Source organism: Brachyistius frenatus, unplaced genomic scaffold, assembly GCF_029030835.1.
Source record: "Brachyistius frenatus isolate BFR_SWC_R1_liver_20210118 unplaced genomic scaffold, ASM2903083v1 Contig_52, whole genome shotgun sequence".
Taxonomy (NCBI): domain Eukaryota; kingdom Metazoa; phylum Chordata; class Actinopteri; family Embiotocidae; genus Brachyistius; species Brachyistius frenatus.
Genome location: NW_027210651.1, coordinates 981,843 through 1,005,140, shown reverse-complemented (window position 1 = coordinate 1,005,140; position 23,298 = coordinate 981,843). Strand labels below are relative to the sequence as shown.

The window sequence follows — 23,298 nt, the reverse complement described above, 5'->3', positions numbered from 1 at the left end:
CTACATTAAACCTTGGGATGATAAAGAAAGTCACTCCCTGTCTTCATCCAAACCACATGTGAGGCAAAATGTCCTTCTAATATTTCAAGGAGAATTACAGGTGGTGTTCATAAGAGGGCCGTCACATTTTATTGACATCCTGTCCTGGTTTAAATGACGAAGATGTTGAATTGGATTTCTAAATATAGTCTGCATGAATGGAGACAGTCTAATAGGACTGTGTGAGGGGCAGGCCAAACATGCATTCACCTGACAAAACCAAATCAGCTCAGCCTCGACAATGTGTATGACTGCCAAGATTGTATAAGAGCTATTGATTGATTGGCCTTTGTGTAAGTGAGCCGGACAGCTCCTTATGTGTGTGAGAACGTAAGTGGCTGTGTGTCTGAGTGTTGTGGCCTGGCATGCCCTGTTGGCTCAGAGCAGTCCTTCCCATGTAGTGCTTGCTTTTTTGCTGAGGAGCCAAATGTGACTGAGTAAATGTGGCTGTAATCTTGGCAGGTTAGTAAAATATACGAACTGGGTGATCTAAAATGATTTTGTCCAAAAATACACAAACATATTTATACTTTTCAGTTAATGATTTATTTACAAAGATTTCTTTTTTACATCTTCCTGTCATTGTTGTTGTCCCAAGTCAGTTGATTTGGAAACATTCAAGTGCCTGTGTGTGACTGTTATAATTAAACTAGAACAAAGTGGTAGCTGCAGGAGAAAGTCTTAAAGATACCTTTGTGGTAGTAAGAACAAAAACTGTGTTTTATAAGGAACACATTTATTCAAACTTTTACAACACCTGTGACAATTTCTTTTCACTACTTATTCAAAATGAGGTCCGTCACTCGCTTGAGTTTTTCCCTTATGTTGTATTTATATATTTGCAGCATTTCCGAGTCTGAAATTTCTGTAATTTTTGGTATTTATGTAGTTGAAGCATTTTTTTTTTTTTGCATGATCTTTCAGTCCTGTTTATGGTTTTCTACTTAGGCTGCAATTCACTGGATGTTTTTGTTTCATTCGAGTATGTGTTTTGTCCTCAGGGGCCACCGTATAGAGAAGATAACGTTTGCATTATTCATAGAATAAAATGCAGCGAAAATGTCATAACTTTACACAACATTAAGTGGTGCATGCCTCCAGCTGCCTTTCTACGCTCTGTCCTTTAGCACACCTCTCTATACGAAGTGTGTAGGATTTTCGCCAACAGACTAAAATATTTCTTTGTCATCCCTCTGTGTTACCATAGCAACTCTTCAACTGCCAGGCCTTGAAGAAGCTGAGCATGCCCGATAACGACCTGTCCAACCTGCCTACCACCATCGCCAGCCTGGTTAACCTCAAAGAGCTAGACATCAGTAAAAACGGTAAAAAATGTCATGTAAACACAGATGAGCTGTCCAACCTGAAAATATACAATCAAAAAAATTAAGTAAAATGAAGTTTTACTGTAAACTTACCACTGCTGATGGCAATCATGGAGATTGTTGAGATCTCCATTTAAAACGTGTCATTTCCAGATATTTCCAGTATATGATGCAGAGCCGTTGAGAGAACTCGTGAGCTTCCTTGCATATTTTAAACAGCTGAGGAAATACACCTCATAACCACAATAAACTCACATTGGAAATATGAGCAAAATAAGACACACTGTGATGCTGTCTAAACATTTATGAAGCAAAATCCTGCCACATATCAAGACATTTCCTCTAACTGTCTCTCCAACAGGAATCCAGGAGTTTCCAGATAACATAAAATGCTGTAAAGGCCTGTCTGTGGTGGAAGCCAGCGTCAACCCCATTACCAAGTAAGACACTTGATCACTCCATCACTTCATGTTTAGCGGGTTTAACACAATGCTTTACAGCTTGTTAATATGAACATTTATCTCGTGGATTACAGCCTGAGGGAAATCACAGGCTATAAATATAAAAACAAACATCTTTCCAACACTTTTCAATCGGCACATTTAAAGTTGTGAAATATTTTCCATTGGAGATAAAAAAATGCTCCAAAGAGTTCCAGGTTTGGTTGACGGCAACATTTTTATCAAGTAGTTTGAGTAAACGTGGACTCTGTTCAAGATCAAATGGTTTGTTTAATGGATTTCCCTCATTGGAGCAGATTTTTCTCTCTCACAGCCCAAGAGATCGACTCTGCTCTTGTTTTGTTTTAAATTGGCTTTTACATGTTCAGATTTATACATTTCTAACCCCACATTAAGGCTACATATTTCATCATCTACAGACCCTAAGTAACCACACCTGCATGGTCATATCCTGCTGGCCAGTCAATAGAAGATAGAACTCCTCTAGTAAACTACTCGTGTTGTTTCTGCTTTGAGCTTCAGGTGTTGCTGCGCTCGTAATTGAAGTTTACCTGAGGCAAAGCTAAGAGTCAACCATACAGTACGCTGCAGACAGAAATGCTTCTCGTACTTCGTGTGTGTGTGTGTGTGTGTGTGTGTGTGTGTGTGTGTGTGTGTGCGTGCGTGCGTGCGTGCGTGCAGCAGATGAGTCATCTGCAGGTTAACAGCAGTTAGCTGTTTCTGTAGGGGTTGTTCTGGGACCATTGTCTGTGTTTGATTCCACTGAGGCCACTCAAGGACACTTTCCTTCCTTCCTTCCTTCCTTCCTTCCTTCCCCCTCCTTCCTTCCTTCCTTCTTTCCTTCCTTCCTTCCTTCTTTCCTTCCTTCCTTCTCTCTCTCCTCCAGACTCCCAGATGGTTTTACGCAGCTCCTGAATCTGACCCAGCTCTTCTTAAACGATGCCTTCCTGGAGTATCTGCCGGCTAACTTTGGCAGGTAAACTCATGCATGTGTGTGACTCAGTTTTATGTATTGTGATTAAATATGTTCTTCTTTTCTTCGGGTCCTCTTATGTGGGAGAATCTTTGTGATGAAAATGTGCACGCTGTCACAGTTTACTTGTGAAATTTTAATGTTAAGACTTTTAATAAATATTTAAAGACATATGCACTTTAATCCAGTTTATCATTATCTTTCATCACATGGGTATACTTTTGAGTATTTTATCCAGGTAAGGGTGTAAGATTGTTGGTTTGTTACTTTACTCCCAACGAGTTGTACGGCTGATTTTAAATTCTGTTATTGTAAGTGAGTGCTGAGGACTGAACACTCCCAGATGAATAAATCACATTAAATACTACCTTTAAGTGACAGAAATCCTCTAAATTGAAGCATATATCTGGTGGTGAACATCTAAAATGGCTTTCACACTGTGTTTGGAGTTGTTTTTATTAATTTTATGTTATTTGGCCTTTTGTGACCTTCTTGCTGATAACTGTTGCAGTTGATAACGCAGTGAATTAAGTTTTGGTTTATGTGCCTTCTGTTTTTCAGACTCTCCAAACTACGGATCCTGGAGCTGAGAGAGAACCACCTGAAAACCATGCCAAAGTGAGACAGACCGCCATATGTGTGTGTGTGTGTGTGTGTGTGTGTGTGTGTGTGTGTGTGTGTGTGTGTGTGTGTGTGTGTGTGTGTGTGTGTGTGTGTGTGTGTGTGTGTGTGTGTGTGTGTGCGTGTGCGTGTGCGTGTTTGTGTGTGAAAGAGATAGAGAGCGAGACAAGGAATTTGATTTTGCAGCTCACATGCACGCAGATGCTTCATGATATTACAGTGTACTCATGCCTTCCCAGGTGTCCAGATTAAAACTATATTTATCCCTGGCAGGTGTTCTTGAATACTGATGAATACTATCATAGCACGAATGTGTCAGTCTTAACAGTTGTAAGTGTTTCGTGTTTAACATGATGTAGCTGAATTCATCCCTGTGCTCATATAGTCACCGAGACCGAGGAGGAGGCCTCTATTACGAGATAACCTGTAAAGTTGTAGAGTACCAGGGATTTAATTTACAAGGGATTGTGAAAAATATTCATGTTGCCAGTATACAGTGTCCATCACCAGTTGAGTTATTTACTTAAGATTTTAAAAGTTGCCAGGGAATCACACCACCGCTTCCTAACTGGCGTGCCTGAGCAGAAACAGACAGTAATTTGTTCCAAATTTCAATGAAATAGTAGAAAAAAAGAAATAAAAGGGACAATAGTTGGGATGAGACAGTGTCCCCAACCCAATGAAATAAATACTCTGAACACTTGATCAGGGGTCATCTTGTCCATTTGATAAAGCTTACATTGCACTTGATGCTATTGTATTGTGGCTTTGATATTGTTTTGTATACTGAAGCCAAACTATAAGATTATTTGACCCATTAAACTACATGCTAAAGTTAGTGTGGGTTTACAGCGGGTTTCCATCCTTGGTTTGTCTGCCGCTGTATAGTGATGAAATCCTGAGTGGGTGCTGTATTTACATCAAAGCTAATATTATCATTTTCTGTTTTGAATTGAAGCATCAGGAAGTTAAATGTATATTGTGTAGTTTTTCAATCTATAAATTAAATCGTCTACTCACTATGTGCCACAATTGTATTAATTGTACTCCATCCTCTCGTTTCAGGTCCATCCACAGACTGACACAGCTGGAGAGGCTGGATCTAGGTAGCAATGAATTCTCTGACGTGGTGAGATTGATTGCCAATTTTTGCAAATTATCACAAATACCTACAATGTTAAAGATGCAGAATATATTAAGAGTTGAAATGAAGAGTGCTGTGCAAATGTTTCAGTCTTTAAAAAGTCAGGATGCTTCTAGATAGTATATTTAGAACAGTTTGTATTTAGAAGTTAATTTTACACAAAGTGCAGTAAAGAGGAAAAAAACAGAATAAAAAAAATTATTAAAAAAAATGGAATTGAAATAATCTTTTATGATCACTGGAGCCTCAAACAATAATATTTGAATATTCATATGTAGATTTACCTGTTAAAACATCTTTATTTGTAAAGAAACGGACTGAAAACTTTGAAGAGAGAGAGGCACAAATCCAAAAGAGGAGAGGAAGGTCAGCAACACAGATGCTGTGTCCCATTTCAGGGGACACCGTCTTCAGAGTTGGCATTTGAAGACCCAGCGCAGCATATGGTAAACCCTCTGTAGACCGTCTCAGTAAGGGATGAGGTTCAGCTGGACTCAGAAATGGGACATGACGACAGGAAAGGAAGAAGAAGAAAGGGCTGCGTGGAGGCTGACAGGAGGTGACATCAGGGTCAGACAGGAAGTTGACTATGACAGGTTGGCTTTATGTTCTGCTTCCTGCCAATATTGAGAAGGCACGGAGAGAGATTGCCAGTCGCACCTACTCTGCCAGCTTTTTTATTTATTTATTTCTGACAGTCTTGGTCTAAAGGTGCACTCAAGTTAATTTTTGGGTCTGAAAATTATCACAATATTAGTACTTAGATTGTGTCCATTAATTCTAATGAATAATAATTTGTTATTTTTATATAGATAGATACATAACTTCATATTTATGGCTTCTACTTAATGTATGTAGTACATGAGAATGTGTATTCGTCTGTTTGCATGTTAGCCAGAGGTGTTGGAACAGATCCACAACCTAAAGGAGCTGTGGCTGGATAACAACTCTCTACAGTCTATACCAGGGGTAAGAGGCCTTTCAGCTCTCACAGTACAATCACAAAGCATCACAGCAGACGAACATGTTGTCGTTCTTTCTGATTTTTTTTTTACTTATCCATCCTTTCTTTTGTCATTTGACTTGTCCCCGCCTCCCCTCACGCTCCCCGCCACAGGCGATAGGGAAGCTTCGTCAGCTGCGGTACATGGACTTAGCTAAGAATCGGATTGAGACGTTGGACACGGACATCTCCGGCTGTGAGGCCTTAGAAGACCTGCTGCTATCCTCCAACATGCTGCAGCACCTTCCTGACACTATAGGTACACACACACACACACACACACACACACACACACACAAAAACTCTTACTCATTCAGAAAAACTGGTCACGCTATTGTTCACCTACTTGCTGTTACTTCTACCAAACTAATGATGAAGATGTGTTCTTTTCGAGAGGCATTTAAATACACAGCTGCTGAAAAGAATAGGAAACTCAGTTCATGTGCCTTCTTATTTACATGTATATTTATAGTGGTATCGATCTTCTCATCTAAATCTCAGCAAGAAAACGGTTACATTTATTGAAACTATATTTAAAACTATCCACTTCCAAACTATTTCTTCAACCCTTGATGGAGCCACGCGGCGGCTGCAGCAGAGGACTGTGTTTGTTTTGGACAGACTGCAGGAATGAGTGTGTCTAACAGAATGTCAACAGACAAAAGAGAAAGGAATGAAGTAAAAGCTAAAGACCACTTTTGTAGGTGAATTATATGTAATTAAAAAGGGCACTTTATTTAGTTTCACAGCACCACAGTGTTTATTTCCTCTAAGAAGAGATTAACTTCCGCGCGCGTGTGTGTGTGTGTGTGTGTGTGTGTGTGTGTGTGTGTGTGTGTGTGTGTGTGTGTGTGTGTGTGTGTGTGTGTGTGTGTGTGTGTGTGTGTGTGTGTGTGTGTGTGTGTGTGTGTGTGTGTGTGTGTGTGTGTATAAATGTGATGCAGGAATGTTGAAGAAGCTGACAACACTGAAGGTAGATGACAACCAGCTGACCTCACTGCCCAACACTATCGGGAGGTAAGAAAGCCTCACACACTCACACACACACACACACACACACACACACACACACACAAATAATAATAATATTGAAGCCAGACCTCAGGTCATTTACAGTAGACTTGTGATTTTCTTTTTTTTCTTACTTTAAAACCACCTTTAGAAGATTTCAGCAGTTTATTTTTGGTGGGTTGTTGTTTATCACTGTTAGCTGCTGTGTTGTTATGCTGGCTCATGATTGGGGGGTTCTGTGTGTTGTGTTTGCTGCGTTGCCGTGGCTTTAGTGCGAAGCCCAAGCAAGGGTGAGTAACACTAGCCTCCTGGTTCCAGGGGTGTGTCCAGAGACAGACAGATGTTCAACCGTGTTGCAGATCCAAAAATAAAAGCTTGCTACCACATGCCATCAATGTGGGGAATATATATATATACATATATAACATCTTATGTTCACATGAATTACATGCAAACATAGACAGAACTTTGCACTTTGTTCATGTTCGGACATTTGGACATGATATTTGAATAAAATTCGCAGCGTTCATTGAAATGAACCCAGACGACCTGAAACCTGTGGGGTTGAGATTGAAATGATTGCATGTAATATGATTACAGTAATGTGATCACAATATTTCTCATTATTATCCATCACAGTCTACATTCAGTCACGGTAATTGTATTAACTTGAATTTGAAAAAAGATGAACATTTGTTTAAATAAGCAGAAATATTTTTGACATCTGTATTTAAAAGTACTGTCAATTCATATTGTATTCATTTGTAGATACTTTAGAGATTGTAAGTGAATGGGTAAGAGCTTTTCAAAGGAACAGAAATACGAATTTCATAAGTTTAGGTTGGAATAATTTGATTCTGCGCTTTTTTTTATGTGTGACTGTAGAGAACTCTATTTAACATCAACATAACACTTTTTGCAAGCTTTGTATCTGAACACGCTGAAAGCATTTTGTCTTCCTGAACTAGTCCCAGGTTTTAGCTTCAATAAGTAGTGCTGTAGATTCATTACTTCCCCTTAAACGGTCATTTTTATTACCCCTATAGTTTAAGTTTTAAGTGTTTCTTGCTAATAATGAATGTGCTCCCTTTATCATATTTCTGATTTGACATAGAACAAATCGTTGTTCCTAAATAAGTTACTCTTAGATATTATTAAATATCATATTTACATAAAGTCCATGTGTACTTGCAGAATCTGTGCCTCTCTGCATTCCCCTCTGGCTGCATCAGTACCACAGGATACTGTATATTAATTACTAGTACTGCATAAAATATGATTTTTTTTTTTTTTTTAGTTTTTATTTATTGGTGTAACGTTCAAAAGTCTTAGCCTTGTTTTACTTTCAATTTTGAACCTTTTACGGCCTCTACTATGTTAAAGCCATGGAATTGACCACCATGTACATAACGTATATGTCTATATGTGCACCAAGGTTCTTCTCCTGCCTATATATACTATATGTAAGTGTGTAAATTATCACTGTTAAACTTTAAGCTGTTTTTGCAGCAGGGACTTCTGCCCAGCTCCCTCATGACTGATGTCTTTGAACTTTCCCTGATTCCTGAATTGCATCTTTAGCCTTTACCCTCAACCAGCAGGTGACGTTTAAACGAGTGTGCAACTGTGGTTAAAACCTACACTAAAGCAAGCACAAAGAAGATTTGAACCTCGAGACTTCCGTCCTAAAATAGACTCATCAGTGAGCCACTGTGCTTCCTTACAACACCTGGTATTAAACGTATGGCGCTGATAAAAAGCCATATTTGACATTTTCAACTTTAGCTGTGTATTTTTGTGGGAAAAGAAGGAGCCTCTCCTCTCCTCTCCTCTCCTCTCCTCTCCTCTCCTCTCCTCTCCTCTCCTCTCCTCTCCTCTCCTCTCCTCTCCTCTCCTCTCCTCTCCTCTCCTCTCCTCTCCTCTCCTCTTCCTCTTCCTCTCCTCTCCTCTCCTCTACTCTCCTCTCCTGTCAGACCGTATGGTGGCCCAGATGGCCCGGTCTATTGGGAATAATAATAGCAGACTAATGCAATGTTAACAGTGACAGTACATTAATGTAAAATTGTTGTCTCATTAGCATTAGCCTGCTGTTAGCGTGCTGGTAGGCCAGTGGAGGCAGTCAAAGGAGGGGTCATGGTGTCCTGTAGAGGGCCTGCTTATGGATGTTACTGTGTATCTGGGTGTCGTGGAGAAGCTGAGATCCCGATTGGAGAATTTTCAAAGGCAATAGAAGGCAGGTAGAAAAACGAAGCTGGTTGGTCACGAAATGAGACCAAATTTGTGGAAGTACTTCATTTACTGATTGGTTAATTGACTGATTCCTCAATGTGATGATCTTTTGCTTCTCTCAACACTCTCAGCTTATAAGTTACAAACTTTCCTTCTCATCGTAACATGTTAAAACGTACAGCTGGTGTCAATCTTTGTTTTTATTATTGCTGATAAATCCCATTAAGAGACTGAAACTTACGAACATCGCTCACTCCAAAGTCCAGATGGAAATCTATCAGAGGCCGTTGTATTTTTTGAAAAGTTCTCAGAAATGTCCTCACACAGCTTAGTAAATTTTACTTAACAGGAAGCAAATTGTGAAATTTTTTCAGCACTATTTTCAGTCGCAGATTGATGTGTGTTCGTTGTGTATTTACATCAGCAGGACAGTGTGTGTGTTCATAGCAGTGTAACAACATGTCACCAAACCCAACAATGTGGACCATTCATGTTGTTTTTGGACAACAATGGAGCTCTATGGCACATGGAAATCCAACATATCAGTCTTCTGGATGCACAGACAATACTTGTAAGCGGGATAATTTAATTCCTGGTTTCAGTCTTTTTACAGGATTCGTTTGCAGTCGTAAAAATAAAGAATATCACCATTCTTACAAATTAAAACCCATGTCTAAGTAATCCAATATTGCAGCAGGGATTTTGTAGCCTGCAGAACAGAATGATTTCCTTTCTTTCTCTGTCATGCTCTCTCTCTCTCTCTCTCCTCTTTCTTCCTGCCTCTGTTCCTTTCACCCAGTCTGTCTCTGTTGGAGGAGTTGGACTGTAGTTGTAATGAGTTGGAGTCGTTGCCTCCCACCATCGGCTACCTGCACAGCCTGAGGACCTTCGCTGCTGACGAGAACTTCCTCTCAGAGCTGCCTCGGGAGGTAGGGAGATAATCGCAGCATGAACACTTTAGACTTTAAGAGATTATTAGATGTGCAGAAAATTAAACAAGTAATTAAGTTATATTTTTTAAGTAATACATCTCAAATTTGCTGCTTCCAGCTTTTTAACCGTGAAAATGGGCTGGTTTTCTTTGCTTTTTCAGGACGTGAACAGAATCTTTTTTGGTTGGTCTACTGTTGATCAGACCTAATAATAAATTTGAGGTGTCACAATGAGTAATGGGAAATTGCAGTGGTTCTTTCTTTCAGATTTTGAGACATTTTCTGAAAGATTAATCAGGGAGACTGCATGTTTCTGACCTAATAATACTGTAATCAGGATGTCGATTGATTCTTAATCAGCCTCAACTTCATTCAATGCAAAATTAAGGCCTCATTCATCCCTAAAAATGACTACATTGTCCTTAAATCCCTTTTTTTTTTTAAGGTCTTAAAAATGCTACAAACACGTGTCATTTTCTTGCATTTTCACATTTTTGTAAGGAAAAGTTGGGGGGCACCTGACATCCCCCACAACGCAGAGTTCTTTTTGATAGTTTTCATTGGTGCGTTAGGTAGCACCACCTCAGGTTTTTTGAAAACTCATCATTGGGAGAAGAGAAGATAAATCTTTACACTTTATGCACAATATGTTCAATTGCCAAACAAGGGAGGTGATACACCAAATTATTGTTTCTTAAATATTAAGGAAAACCCATTTTTTTCCCCCTTATTTTGTTAAGTTCATTGACTTAAGCTTAAAGTAGCTTACTATAACGTTATTTATTTAGCTGTGGTAACTCACATTACAACAGATTTGCTGATAATAATACCATTATGGAAAACGTGACGCGATACTGACGGAGTCCTGTATCATTTCCGGCTCTCTTTTGGGGGTGTTTCATTAAAATGTCTGACAGTGAAAATAGATTTTACTGGAGTGTTTTAATTTAATGTCTAAAGTTTCATCAAAGTGGTGTTAAAAAGGTCTTCAGATGTCTTCAAATATGTGATGTAAAAAAAAAACTGTGTGTGTGTGTGTGTGTGTGTGTGTGTGTGTGTGTGTGTGTGTGTGTGTGTGTGTGTGTGTGTGTGTGTGTGTGTGTGTGTGTGTGTGTGTGTGTGTGTTTCAGATTGGTAACTGTAAGAACGTGACGGTGATGTCGCTGCGGTCCAACAAATTGGAGTTTCTTCCTGATGAAATTGGACAGATGACCAAACTACGAGTGCTGAACCTCAGTGACAACCGGTACACACACACACACACACACACACACACACACACACACACACACACACACACACACACACACACACACACACACACACACACACACACACACACACACACACACACACACACACACACACACACACACACACTCATGCAGGCAACACCTTCTCAATGGCCGTTTTGGTTCTGTAAGCTGCTCTCACGGCCTGTGGTTACCATGGGAATGGGTGAGTGTGTTGCCATGGTAACTTGCTCTGCAGGCTGTACAGTGCGTGGGCAGACGAAACATCTCTCTTTTCTTTCTCACCCCTCCCTCCACCCCTCCCTCCATCCCTCCCTCCATCCCTCCCTCCCTCTCAGGTTAAAGAATCTACCGTTTACCTTCACGAAGCTGAAGGACCTGGCAGCTCTGTGGCTCTCCGACAATCAGGTAGCGCTCTCTCCTCCTACTCTCCCGCAGAGGAGGTACCTGCTGGCAGATACGCAGCGCAAACACACAAAGCCGTCAACATATTAATCAAAATTACCAGACTTATTCTATTGCATATTTTATCACATTTTATTTTTTCTGTAGGCTCCAATTGCCACCAATTTACCGTCACTGGAAAGCTTTTATTGTGAGAATTTAGCAGTGAGTGTCGAGTTTCACTTCTAGCAGCTTATTATCTAAATGACATGGCAAAGAAGAGTGAACAAGAAGGAATGAAGGAGTCAGTGAGTCACGTATTAAGCAAACAAGGTGATAAGGATGACGCAACTAATATATGTGCTAATTTAACTATGTCTGCCTCTGTTATTTTTTCCATGTTTCCCTGTTTGTTTGAAGAGACCATGTTTAATTTTTGAGACCTGATAATTACTTGATCATGTGCTTTTATTGGAGGATTCACTGCATATTAATTTCCTCCATAATAAAACTGAGGCTCCAAAGCAATCAATTATATGATGGAGCCTCAGCATGTGTAAACTCGATGGATTCTTATTTTGTTGTCAGCAACACTATGTTTCAGAAAAACAAAAACGATTATTCTTCAAGACATTTAAAGTTTAATCAAATCTGTTAAATGAGATCAAAAGTCAGAACAACTGTGGATCCTTATTTACCTGCTAAACAAAAAAGCAAAATTTAAAATTCAAATGCAATTTGTAAAATGACATTTAAATTTAAAGTTGCCACTTATGCATTCATGTTCTGCCTTTGAATTCAAAACTAAAAGTCATTGATAACTTTGACATCGTGAAAATTCAGATAACATAGATGACATAATGCTTTGTTATTGTTACACACCAAAATATTAAAGCAAAATTGGAATGCATAAACATGTTTTTAATTACTGTGTAGTAACTCTTGTATGTGTCATCCAAATTGTTTGCAAAGTTCTTTCCAAGTAATTAACATTAATAATAGGGAAGGTTTGTTTTAAGTTATGTAACCAATCAGCTTTAGAGATGTAAATAAACTGCAAATATGTAACTTTGTTTTTAAGAATAAGGTTAGGAGGAGTTTAAGATTAGGATATTGGGAATAAATATCAGTAAAACTCCCTACAAGAATACAAATGTAAACATGTGTGTGTGTGTGTGTGTGTGTGTGTGTGTGTGTGTGTGTGTGTGTGTGTGTGTGTGTGTGTGTGTGTGTGTGTGTGTGTGTGTGTGTGTGTGTGTGTGTGTGTGTGTGTGTGTGTGTGTGTGTGTGTGTGTTTGCAGTCCAAGGCTCTGATCCCTCTGCAGACAGAAGCCCACCCAGAAACCAAACAGAAGGTTTTGACCAACTACATGTTTCCTCAGCAGCCGCGACACGACGAGGGTACGGACTTGTGTGTGTGTCACAAAATGTGTGAATGTGTTTGGAGGACATTTAGAAAAGGTCACTGAATGTTTTTTGTTTGTTTGATCACGCTGAGTAATGTCACAATATTAGCATTTGCTACATTATCAGATGTTATGTGCTCCATGCAGAGGATGTGTGGACGGTGTCCGAGAATTTACAGTCCCATGTTGTAAGTGTCAACCGTTGATCATTAATCACTGATGTGTGTGTGTGTGTGTGTGTGTGTGTGTGTGTGTGTGTGTGTGTGTGTGTGTGTGTGTGTGTGTGTGTGTGTGTGTGTGTGTGTGTGTGTGTGTGTGTGTGTGTGTGTGTGTGCAGATTACCAGTCAGACAGTGACAGCTTTAATCCTACTCTGTGGGAGGAGCAGAGACAGCAGAGGATGACTGTGGCCTTTGACTTTGAGGACAAGAAAGAAGAGGAAGATAACTCTGGGAAGGTCAAGGTCAGCTCTCTGTCTTTCTCTGTGTCTGTCAGTTTGTCTCTCTCGCGCTTTAAAGTAACGGAAGGGTCGAATGAGGCGACCAGGTTTTTTTTTTTTTTGCAAGGACAGCATTAAGTGACTGGCAGCTGGGGGCGCCTCCAAATCTTAGATTAGCATCAAACTTTTCAGGTTAAAAGATCAGTGCAAATGTGTTAAAAAAAAAAAAAAAAAAAAAAAAAAGAAGTCTGTATCACTTCTAAAAAGTGCTATCAATTAATCAAAAAGCATTGTTTTGTAGAACTCATCATGTCGATACTGTGTATATGAGTAACTTGAATTCATTTATTAGGGCCCGAGCACCGAATTGTTTTTCGTAAAGATGTTCTTCTTGGTCGTTCTTATCCTTACGTGAAGTGATTTTCCTTTTTGGAGGCTTTATCATATTCAAAAACTCATGAAAGTGGATACGCGTATGTCTCCCGGCGAAAAATTTCATATTCTGGTGGAGTCGCGAGTGGGCGCGGCCAAACGGCTCGAGAGCGCCCCCTACAGAGATGCCCCGGCGGCCACATTTACCTAAATTCATGAAATCCGGTGGACACGTGTATCACACCGAGACGCACAAAAAAGTTACACTGCACTGTTACGTCAACTCGACAGGAAGTCCACCATTTTGAATTTAGTCGCCATTTTGGGCAATTCTGACACGTTGTACTTTGTCGAACTAATCCCAGGGATTTTTTTCGGACCGGCTTGAATTTAGGTTCTATGGATAGTTAACATGTTTGGGATTAAAAGTAATCAAAATAATTTGTTTTCATCGATGTGTGTGCCTGTGAGATGCGGCCATTTTGAGCGTCTCGTCATGAAACTACGAGTTGCTTTAAATCTTATGTACATGGACCGACCTTCTCCAAACATCACAGGTATGATAACAGCCCCGCCCTGAAGACCCCTGTGGGGTAATATTCGCTCATAGTCATAGCTATGACACAAAATGACACTTTTCATACTTTCACATTCTACGTCGAGCTGGTTGATCCCATGAATGTAAAGTCAGGTCACAATAACCTAAACATGTAGTTGATGATATATTGAGACATTCGTTCGACTTTGTCAATGGGCGTCGCCGTGAGTTTGAATCTATTCAGCGACTTTGGTGCCTTTTCTCTGCTTTTGCTCCGAATATACTTGTACATTTGAAATTTTAAAAACTAAGGTTACTATGGTATTTTGAGTGTTTTTTTTTCCAAACAAAGGGGTTAAAAAGTTTTAATTTTTCTGACCTTTTAAAGTAAACTTTCAAAAGTGACTTATATTTAGCGATATCTCTCCAGAAACATAGTTCTTTCACAAGTACAAGTATGATTTTCTTCAAATTTGAGTTGTTCAATGGAGTGTCTGAAACTAAACTAAACAGTCAGTACTGCAGTGACAAACTAGCAGAGATTATAAAAGTCAGCAACAACAACCACAGAATGATTAATAAGAAATGAAACATTTCTTTAAAGAAATATTCAGCACATCCGAAGTCTTGTTTGAGAGGCTTCACATTGGCAGACACACTTTCTTGAAGCGTCCTTAATAAATATCTTGTAGGTGGAGATAAACCTAAAGCGCTACCCAACGCCCTACCCCGAGGACCTCAAGAACATGGTCAAGTCAGTGCAAAGTCTTGTGGGTAAAAGCGTGCACGCCGGACACGGGCACCAGCACCAACACCAGCACCAGCACCAACACCAGCACCAGCACCAGCACCAGCTGAGCACAGGCACCGCCACCTCGGCAGGAACCAACATGGAACACACACACCTCAGCAAAGAGCCGTACGAACCGCCGTGGCCCCTGCCTCCCAAAGAGGTAGGAAGCACACGCACATACAGACACGCACAAATGTATTTAAAACAGCACACATACGCTCACTGTTTTATATATTAGTCAGGATATCCTGGGTGGTACAACAAGTCGACTACAATTAACTACGTCAACTACACTCGCCATATGGGCTGAATATCGTTGCTTTGTATGTGAGTACTGAGACAGTTCACATTCCTATCATGTAACAAGTGAAAGGCTGTTTATGGCCAGCGTTATTGTTATGACCTCAAGCTTGTCTATGGGAATAACATAACTCTAGAGTCACATTGTGCACCATTACAATCTGTTTTATTGCCAGTTCAAACAGCTAAAAGAAAAACGTTCGGGCCAAAACAACTAAGCAATCATCCCTAAGTAGAAATAAAATCATAATTGTAAAGAAATTGCTCTATAAAACAAAAGGTACAATCATAACCTTAACTCCCTATCAGAAGAAAAATACAGAAAAAAAAGGGATGTAACACTAAACTAAAACTAAAGCAACAGCTCTTCCTGGTAAAGACTTATAATTACAAAATAGAAAATAGCAATTAAACCCCTTTAATCTAAAACTTAGTCTTCACATCAACACCAGAGTACAAGCCTCAATCAAATAGTTCAAAACAAACAACTCTGAGAGCAAGAAAGTGGCAAGAGACAGCCAAGATGCCCTATAGTGCACATCCTCAGAGTTTGAATAGCCCTCAGATGGATGGTTCTGCAAGCTCCGTAATCCAGCCAATAAAATAAGGGAAGGACTACCGCTGAACCCCACATGGCCTTTGTAGCAACACACCACAATTATATGCATTTCATCATGCATACATTTATATGTGGGGGAATGTAACAGTTACCCATAGTAACTTGTGATTGATCCAAAAGTTGTCAGTGGTTAAACAGCTTCTAGTAAATGTTATCTTTCACAATTGTGGACTAATGAGTTCAGAGACTGCTCCTGCTGCGCGCGAACGATGCACAGCACTGACATACACGGAGCAGACAGCGGCTATAACTCACGTGAGTAAGACGTCCAAGTTTCTTAACTCGATCGAAATCAGCACCCGGGTGACACAAGTTTTTGTGAGCAGCGGTCCAGGTGCGTCTGTAATTTCTTTACGCATCCGAACCTGGAGCAGAGCGCGCACATCGAAGTTTGTGACACATTTTTGGGGCCTCGGTGAGCGGTGTTATTTTTGAGAACCCAAGTGCCATTGCGCCACAGTATAGGTTGTTTGCGCTTAATGTTTTCCATCAGACGCATCGGAACGTCACAGTAGAGCTCGGTGTTGACAGTCTGACCCTGAGGGACGAATTCATGGTGCACCACTCCAGGAATGTCAAAGAAAACCCACCTGCTTGCTCACCTTCTTTGGTCTAGGACAGTGAAGATTTGCCCCTCTAAAATGCGAATGTCACTCGAAACACCGTTCCGAGCTCACTTCTTCATTGCCCAAGGCTTCCTGAAGCATTTTAAATGTCTCTGTTGATTTGACACAAAATATGATGTATGCCCTCTGGTCAGAAATTGCAGACGCGTCGAGAGCACTGCTCACAAAAGCATGTGTAACTCTGGTACTGATTCTGATCAAGCAATGAAACTCGGAGTACTTAGTCATGAAGGTTATAGCTTCCTCCTGCTCCGTGCATGTTACGGTCCTGCACATCCTTCACACGCTACAGGATCGGACTTGCAACGTTTTGATCCACCCTCTTACATGTCTTTTAATTACACAAGTGGAAATCAGTTCAATTTAACAGACACTTGAAGATGTTACCAGATTTAATGGTATCTGTAGCTGTAAAGTCTCTGATCATGAAGGTAAAAGGCAGCTCAGGGTATCAGATGTTCTCTTTCTTCTTTGTGTTTGCTCATTTGATACAAATTTCAGCACATGACTGAAAAAAATGACACTGTTTGCCAGGTGACAGACAGAGAGATGCAGGACTTCTCTCAGTCTCAGCTAATGGATCAGGGATCAATGCATAACTCTGGCATCGACATTCCCAAGAGGAAGGACAAAGAAGACTTGACAGAGAGCTCTGAGGTTTGTCACGTAGTGTGTACAAACACATGCACACACCAAACATGATAATGGAGACAGGATTTAGATGCTTTTGGCTTGCTGTTGGGCAGTTATGCAATTTCAATCACCTTGTACAGTTATCTGGGTCATAATTAAAGAAAAGGTTGTTAAAATGTATACCGTAAAAGAAGATTCAATGCTTGTGGTGTGATGTTACACAAATTAAAGCACTAGCTTGTCTGTTGGTTGGACATCTAAAGAAGTTATATATAATTGTTTTAGGAACTGCTCTCATACTCACACTCATCCTCCAATTTATAGGTTAAACACCTTAAAGACGCCCCGTGGAGGGTTTTTTTGTGCAAACAAACAAAAGTGTTTGGGTTTAGTTTTACTCACGAGAAAATGCACTGTGTATCCCTGAGACTGAGACTGTTGAATACTTTTTCCTTCCTCATAAAACCATTTGCAAAGACGATTTTACTTTTTTTTTTTCAATCCTTTGTCATTTGCAGTCATGTTTATTTGCTAGCAGTCATCGTGAAACCATTGACAGGAATATTCAGTCACCTGTGTGTGCGTGAACATGCACGTGCATTTACATGGACCCTCACATTAACCTTCCATGGCCTCTCCAGCCTTAAAGACTGGGAAGACACTCTGTTGATGCATTCTTTAGAGCTGAAAAAAACAAACACATCTAATTTTTATATTGAAAAATGACTAAAATGTTAGAAATTCAAACTGTAACCATTTATAATTTCATGTGGCACTGCAGCAACCCACATTTTCAAATAGCCCAGCTTGTGCTAAGCTAAATTATACCAGATGGTCGATATTAGTTCCGTTGTTGTGTCTTAAAGAACTGAATTCAGTCAGTTAATTATGAAGTATGAGATCTGAGGTAACTGAGGGTGAAACGTAAACAGTGGACAGTAACCTAGATGGTTAGATACCGTTTTGTGGTGCTGGTGCAGGTCAAACACTCCACAGCAGACCTCTCCATATACTAAATCCTGCTAAACTCTTCAGGCAACATCTAAGCACATCTCAATATATGAATTTATTGAACTTAATATTGTCTTTTTAATTTCAATTTCAAAGCAAAACTCGCGACTTTTATGTTAGGTTGTTGATCATTTTCCACTCCGCGTGCTTCAACTAACATTAGTTTCATAGGCTGGCAGTGCGTTTGCTTCACTTGCTCCTAAGTAAGGTGTCCAATACTGTCCTGCTGTGTTATATGAAGCTACCTGACGTCACCATGTGGATTTTTCGTGGTTTTCTTTTTGTTGTTGTCTTTCTTCAGGACTCGATTGGTGGCTCTCCCAACGACATCCGTATCTCCGACATGCGGCCCACCCTGGTGGAGCCACCGATGTACAAACCAAAGGTGGTGCTTCTTGGGAAGGATAAGAAAGGTACATTACACTGTCAACGTTCGGCCTCACAAGAACACCGAGTCATGCTGAGGCAAACATACATGTAGACACAAGGCTGCTCACACTAATTTAATGTGGTCTTTTGTAAAGAGCTTTGGGGCATGTTGTAATAGTGCCCATTAATTAGTCATGGTGGCAAGCAGATTAATTTGAGCGCACAACAGAGGGAGGGAGGGAATACTACAGTAAATCTAGGTTCCAGTCTGGTGTGTGCAGCTTTTAGTTCAAGCCTTTTTTTTTTTATATACTTATTTAGCCCTGAAGGTCTCAATTTCATCCGAGGGAAAACAAATCTAATTTTACAGCCTTATCAGAATTCTGTTTTTACTTCTAAATAAATTAGTGCCTAATCACATCTTCTGAGAGAAACACTTTATTATCTGTTCACCGTAACGATCTGCAGCTCATGCTAAGTCAGAGCTCCATCATGTAATCCACTCCTTCTTCAGGGAACACATTGCAAAAATGATTAAAGCTCAAACAGCTTGTCTGTCTTGGTGAGTATACATTCTTAATGTTGGTGTGAATAAAGAGCTTTCTCTGCTTTGTTTTGTCAAGGTTTGAATAGGTTTGACTCATTAGCCTGCTGGTTTGATTTTAAGGTCCCCCTCTGCTTTATGTCTTTTTGCAACTGTTGATTGTTCTGACTCTCCTTTCCTACAGAGACTCTTGATTTCAGTCAAGATAGATAAAGATTTTATGAAACTGTGAAACCTCTGTTTTATAACCAGGCCATATCTTGCGTCAGTGCAGTGGACTCAATATTGTCCAAACATGTAATGAGAGCACGACAGGAATCTGGGTTAAGAAACTGATAAAAAAGACTATGGAAGCTTGAAAGAAGTGCATTCTTCCTCTCATTGTGTGTAATACAGGCCTCTGATCATTGAGCTAAAACATAATCCTGGTTTCAACATAAACTCCTTATTATTGCCTGAAAATAAAAAAAATAAAACATTCTGATCAGTTCTTCTTTGGCGAACACTTTGCATGACATCTATCAATTGCCATGTTGCCTTAGCTCCGCCCACCCGCTGTGATGGCAGAATAACCACTGCTGGGTGATGAAATACGCGTCATTAACTTTACACTGCTTGTGATTTTTCCTCGACATGTTGCCATCACCATAATACTGCACACGCAGAGGCTTTTATTGGTGGCTCACAGGCTCAGTCACCGTTGTGTTACCTTATTCAGCAATAAATAGTGACTTAACAGGCAATCATGTACATGAAAATGAAAATTGAAGCTTGAAAAAGTTCACAGTGGAGATTTAAAACATTGCAGCAGTAAACTGTGGATTTGAGAGGAATAATGAGTCCTGAAAAGATGAAAGTTGTTAAAATTGTGGGTTTGTTGGTTTCCATGTAAGCTTTGGCTTCAAATATGGCGACTAGAAGTTGTGTGGAGTCGAAGTCAAGTACAATTAATTTATTTAGGAGTAAACCAACACAAAGCACACAAAATGTAGGAGCTGTAAATAATACCTTAAATAGAAGTGGAAAAGTTTGTGAAAATAAATTTCACACTCGGATGGAGGTTGACGACCTGATGGAGGGGAAGGTTGTTCCACAGATTAGGAGCTGCAACAAAGAAGGCACGGGTCGGCCGGGGTCGCTAGCTTGGATCGAGGAACAGCTAAAAGCGGCTGGTCAATAGACCAGAGTGAGCAACAAGGGGTGCTCCATTTGGACACTTGTAAACAAACAGTAATATTTCAAAATAAATCGTATATTGGATAGGTAGCCGATGTAGAGATTTCACGATTGTTGAAATGTGCTTCCCATTACGTGCACCAGTCAGAAGCCTCGCTGCAGCGATCTGCACCAACTGAAGACGTGATATAATACGTCCTTCGATCACTACCCACAAAAATAACGTCCCTTGATATTGCGTCAAAAAAGATCTGTGGAGGAAATCAAATCTGCAGGATGAAATAGAGGACTATTTTTTTTTTTTTTTCAGGCATGTGAAAGGCTCTTCAGCAGAAGCACAAAGAGGCTATCAGAAAGTAGAAGATGTGAGATTTTCACTGAATACATCTGTCTCTGTCTCTGTCCAGAGTCCACAGATGAGGAGGTGGATAAACTCCACTGTCTGAACCACAGCGGATCCTCAGCCACCTACTCCGACTACTCTCCCTCGCAGGGCTCCTCAGGCTCCTCCAACCCGCCCGCCAACGCGCACTCACACGCACACGCACACCCTCACCCTCACCCTCACTCTCACGCACACCCACACGCTCCCGCCCTCCCGGCCCCCGGCAAGGACCAGGCCCCCCAGACACACTGGACCAACAGGTACACACACACACACACACAAACACGCGCCTGCTTCACGTTCAATTTCATCGCCACCCCTCCCTCCGACCGTCCCTCATCTCTTCTTCTCTTCCAAATCCTCCCCCACTTCAAACTCCTCCATCCATCATCCATCCCATCCATCTATACGATCGCTCCATCCATCCTCTCCTCCCTCCATCATCCCGTGTCTCTCATCTCTCTGCTCGTTCCGTCAAGGTCACAGAGACTCATTAGGATGCTGCAGACTTCTGTTCAGGATTCTCTCCCTCAGCTCTCCTCTCCTCAGCTTCAAAGCTGTCCGGTTCGAGACTCAGCAGCGTTACTATCGAGAGTTTGTTTTTTTCCCCTTACGTACATAAAAAAAATAAAATAAGGCACAGTCTTTCTGCTGAAGTTATTAGTCTGTTTGCATAGCACTTATGATGAAGTTTGACATGTAGAATTAAAATTCACGTTAAATATGTATACCAAAAAGTGTTTTGACCCCCTTTTGAGTTCTAATTAGAAATGTTGCAGCTATAAACAACAAACATCTCAACTTAGATTGCCTATCATAATTTTGACAGTAAAGCTTCAGTGCACCGATAAGATTAGATGCCAGTAATGATGTTTGAGAGTTAAAATTTAAAAGTCTGACAGTGATGTATGGGCTGACAATCATTATTCTAATTTAAATTATGATGACAATATTTGCTGAGTAAGACGTTTTACAATAAAAAAAATAATAATAAACTTAGCAAAACTGTTTCTAAAGTGCCGCAAACATACCTCCCAGTCGAGGAAGAAATTGATATGAATAAATCTGAAATAAGCTTATTGTTGTCTAATTTTTCTGCCTATTCTTGGTGCACATTGTGTATTCAAATTGGACGTGTTTGCTGGTTTACCGGCAGGTAATTGGCACAATTTAAGATCCCAGAATTGCTAATGTTATTTATTAATGTCGCCAACTTGCAAATTGAGACAGACAAATATGTAAAAGTCATCATAAAAAGAACAAAAATTGTGAAAAGGATGTTGAGATTTGTCCCTCCAACAACCTAAAACCAGGAGTGTGATAGCAGATTGGACTGGATGCCTGTACCTTGAGGATTTGTGTTTTTTTTATGTTTCTTTTTGACACCACAGTCTCCACACGAAAACCTTTTTCAATTTGCTCCATGAATGGAAACATAGTCTTTAATAATGTTAAGACTAATTTCCTTGTCCTTGCTCTTCCCGTGCCTGTCAGTGCTCTGAGGAGCCCCCACAGGGCGAAAGCTGGCTTTGGTATTTTTTGACATTAAAGTTGTCATTTCACATGCCCCGGGGCGAGGCGCAGATCGCAATCTGTATACTTGTTCCTTTGTCTTTGTACTTGTGAAACGTGGTATTTGCAAAACTGCAAGTGCCAGTGAGGGAGTTTGAAGGCATTCATATTTTCCGCTCATGCTCTTGGAAACATTCATTACAACAAACATGGTCGTGGCCGAGGTGACGTTTCAAAGAGATGTTGGAGAGAGGGAGGTAAAGTTGTGCTGACCCCGGCTCTGATTGAATATAAAACACCCATTCATGTAGCATGGCACTTCACTGTAATCCACTTCAATTTGTTATTTTCCGCAGTTTATTTAGTGCTTCATATTTTCTGTCTTTGTAGACTTGCCCAGTCGTTCCCCAAGCCCATTGACTCCAAGCCTCTGCTGTCTCAGAGAGAAACCCCTCCATCTGGAACCCTGCAGCAGCGCGGGGATCGGCGTCCACTCAGCGAGCCTTTCGACTGGGTTGAGGCCCCTCACTACGACAACACAGGTTTCGATGCAGAGGAGTCTCCTCTGGACGGTCCGTCATCTACTACGAGTCAGGGGAACCCGCCGCTGGGCTCTAAACCCCGCAGCGCGTCGACACACGGCCGCCGCCCTCTTCTCAGGCAAGAGCGAATCGTAGGAGTCCCATTGGAGCTCGACACCCAGACGCTCCCCTTCCACGGCAACCAACGATCTACCCCGGACAACGACCCACAGTCGCACTCTTCCCAGAACCCGTGGCAGAATTGGACCAGGACCCCCAGCCCACTGGAAGACAGAACCGCTTTCCCCTCCAAGCTGGATCTGACGCCCAGCTCCAGCCCCAACCCCGATCGCAAGGACTTGGACCCGAGGTGAGTGACTGGAGCTGAGACACATTCGACCCTTAAATGTATCTGTTAATGTGGAAAGTTTTCAGATTTTCATTTTAACAAACCTTTAAGGTTGAAGGCACTTTGTAACTAACTTAAACTAATTTAGTTCGGAGATAAGTTTTGAAGCAATAAATTAACTAATCAAAAAGTCGATTAACAGATAATTAATGATTTATGCTTTCTGCCTCGCAAAAAACTTTGTCAGTGGATCCAACGTCTTAAAATATGACTATTTTCTCAGTTTTATATCAGTTTCATTTTATGGTTGAGATAATTAATAGATTGGTCC

General features: G+C 40.6%; 1 protein-coding gene across 12 annotated transcripts in view; it reads left to right on the top strand.

Annotated features, from left to right (window-relative positions):
- lrrc7 (leucine rich repeat containing 7) overlaps positions 1–23,298 on the top strand; it is a 114,328-nt gene that overhangs the window by 73,873 nt on the left and 17,157 nt on the right. For 9 of the 12 annotated variants that reach the window (XM_069704733.1, XM_069704734.1, XM_069704731.1 and 6 more), the window contains 19 exons: positions 1,247–1,364; positions 1,726–1,804; positions 2,712–2,801; positions 3,360–3,416; positions 4,485–4,548; positions 5,458–5,532; positions 5,681–5,825; positions 6,511–6,583; positions 6,850–6,867; positions 9,606–9,735; positions 10,869–10,984; positions 11,330–11,399; positions 12,677–12,776; positions 13,119–13,243; positions 14,822–15,082; positions 17,002–17,124; positions 18,413–18,524; positions 20,608–20,845; positions 22,488–22,988. In XM_069704733.1, coding sequence (XP_069560834.1) covers positions 1,247–1,364; positions 1,726–1,804; positions 2,712–2,801; positions 3,360–3,416; positions 4,485–4,548; positions 5,458–5,532; positions 5,681–5,825; positions 6,511–6,583; positions 6,850–6,867; positions 9,606–9,735; positions 10,869–10,984; positions 11,330–11,399; positions 12,677–12,776; positions 13,119–13,243; positions 14,822–15,082; positions 17,002–17,124; positions 18,413–18,524; positions 20,608–20,845; positions 22,488–22,988 — 2,495 coding nt within the window. The remainder of the gene's footprint in view (positions 1–1,246; positions 1,365–1,725; positions 1,805–2,711; positions 2,802–3,359; positions 3,417–4,484; positions 4,549–5,457; positions 5,533–5,680; positions 5,826–6,510; positions 6,584–6,849; positions 6,868–9,605; positions 9,736–10,868; positions 10,985–11,329; positions 11,400–12,676; positions 12,777–13,118; positions 13,244–14,821; positions 15,083–17,001; positions 17,125–18,412; positions 18,525–20,607; positions 20,846–22,487; positions 22,989–23,298) is intronic. The other 3 variants (XM_069704732.1, XM_069704744.1, XM_069704737.1) reach the window with 2 other exon arrangements.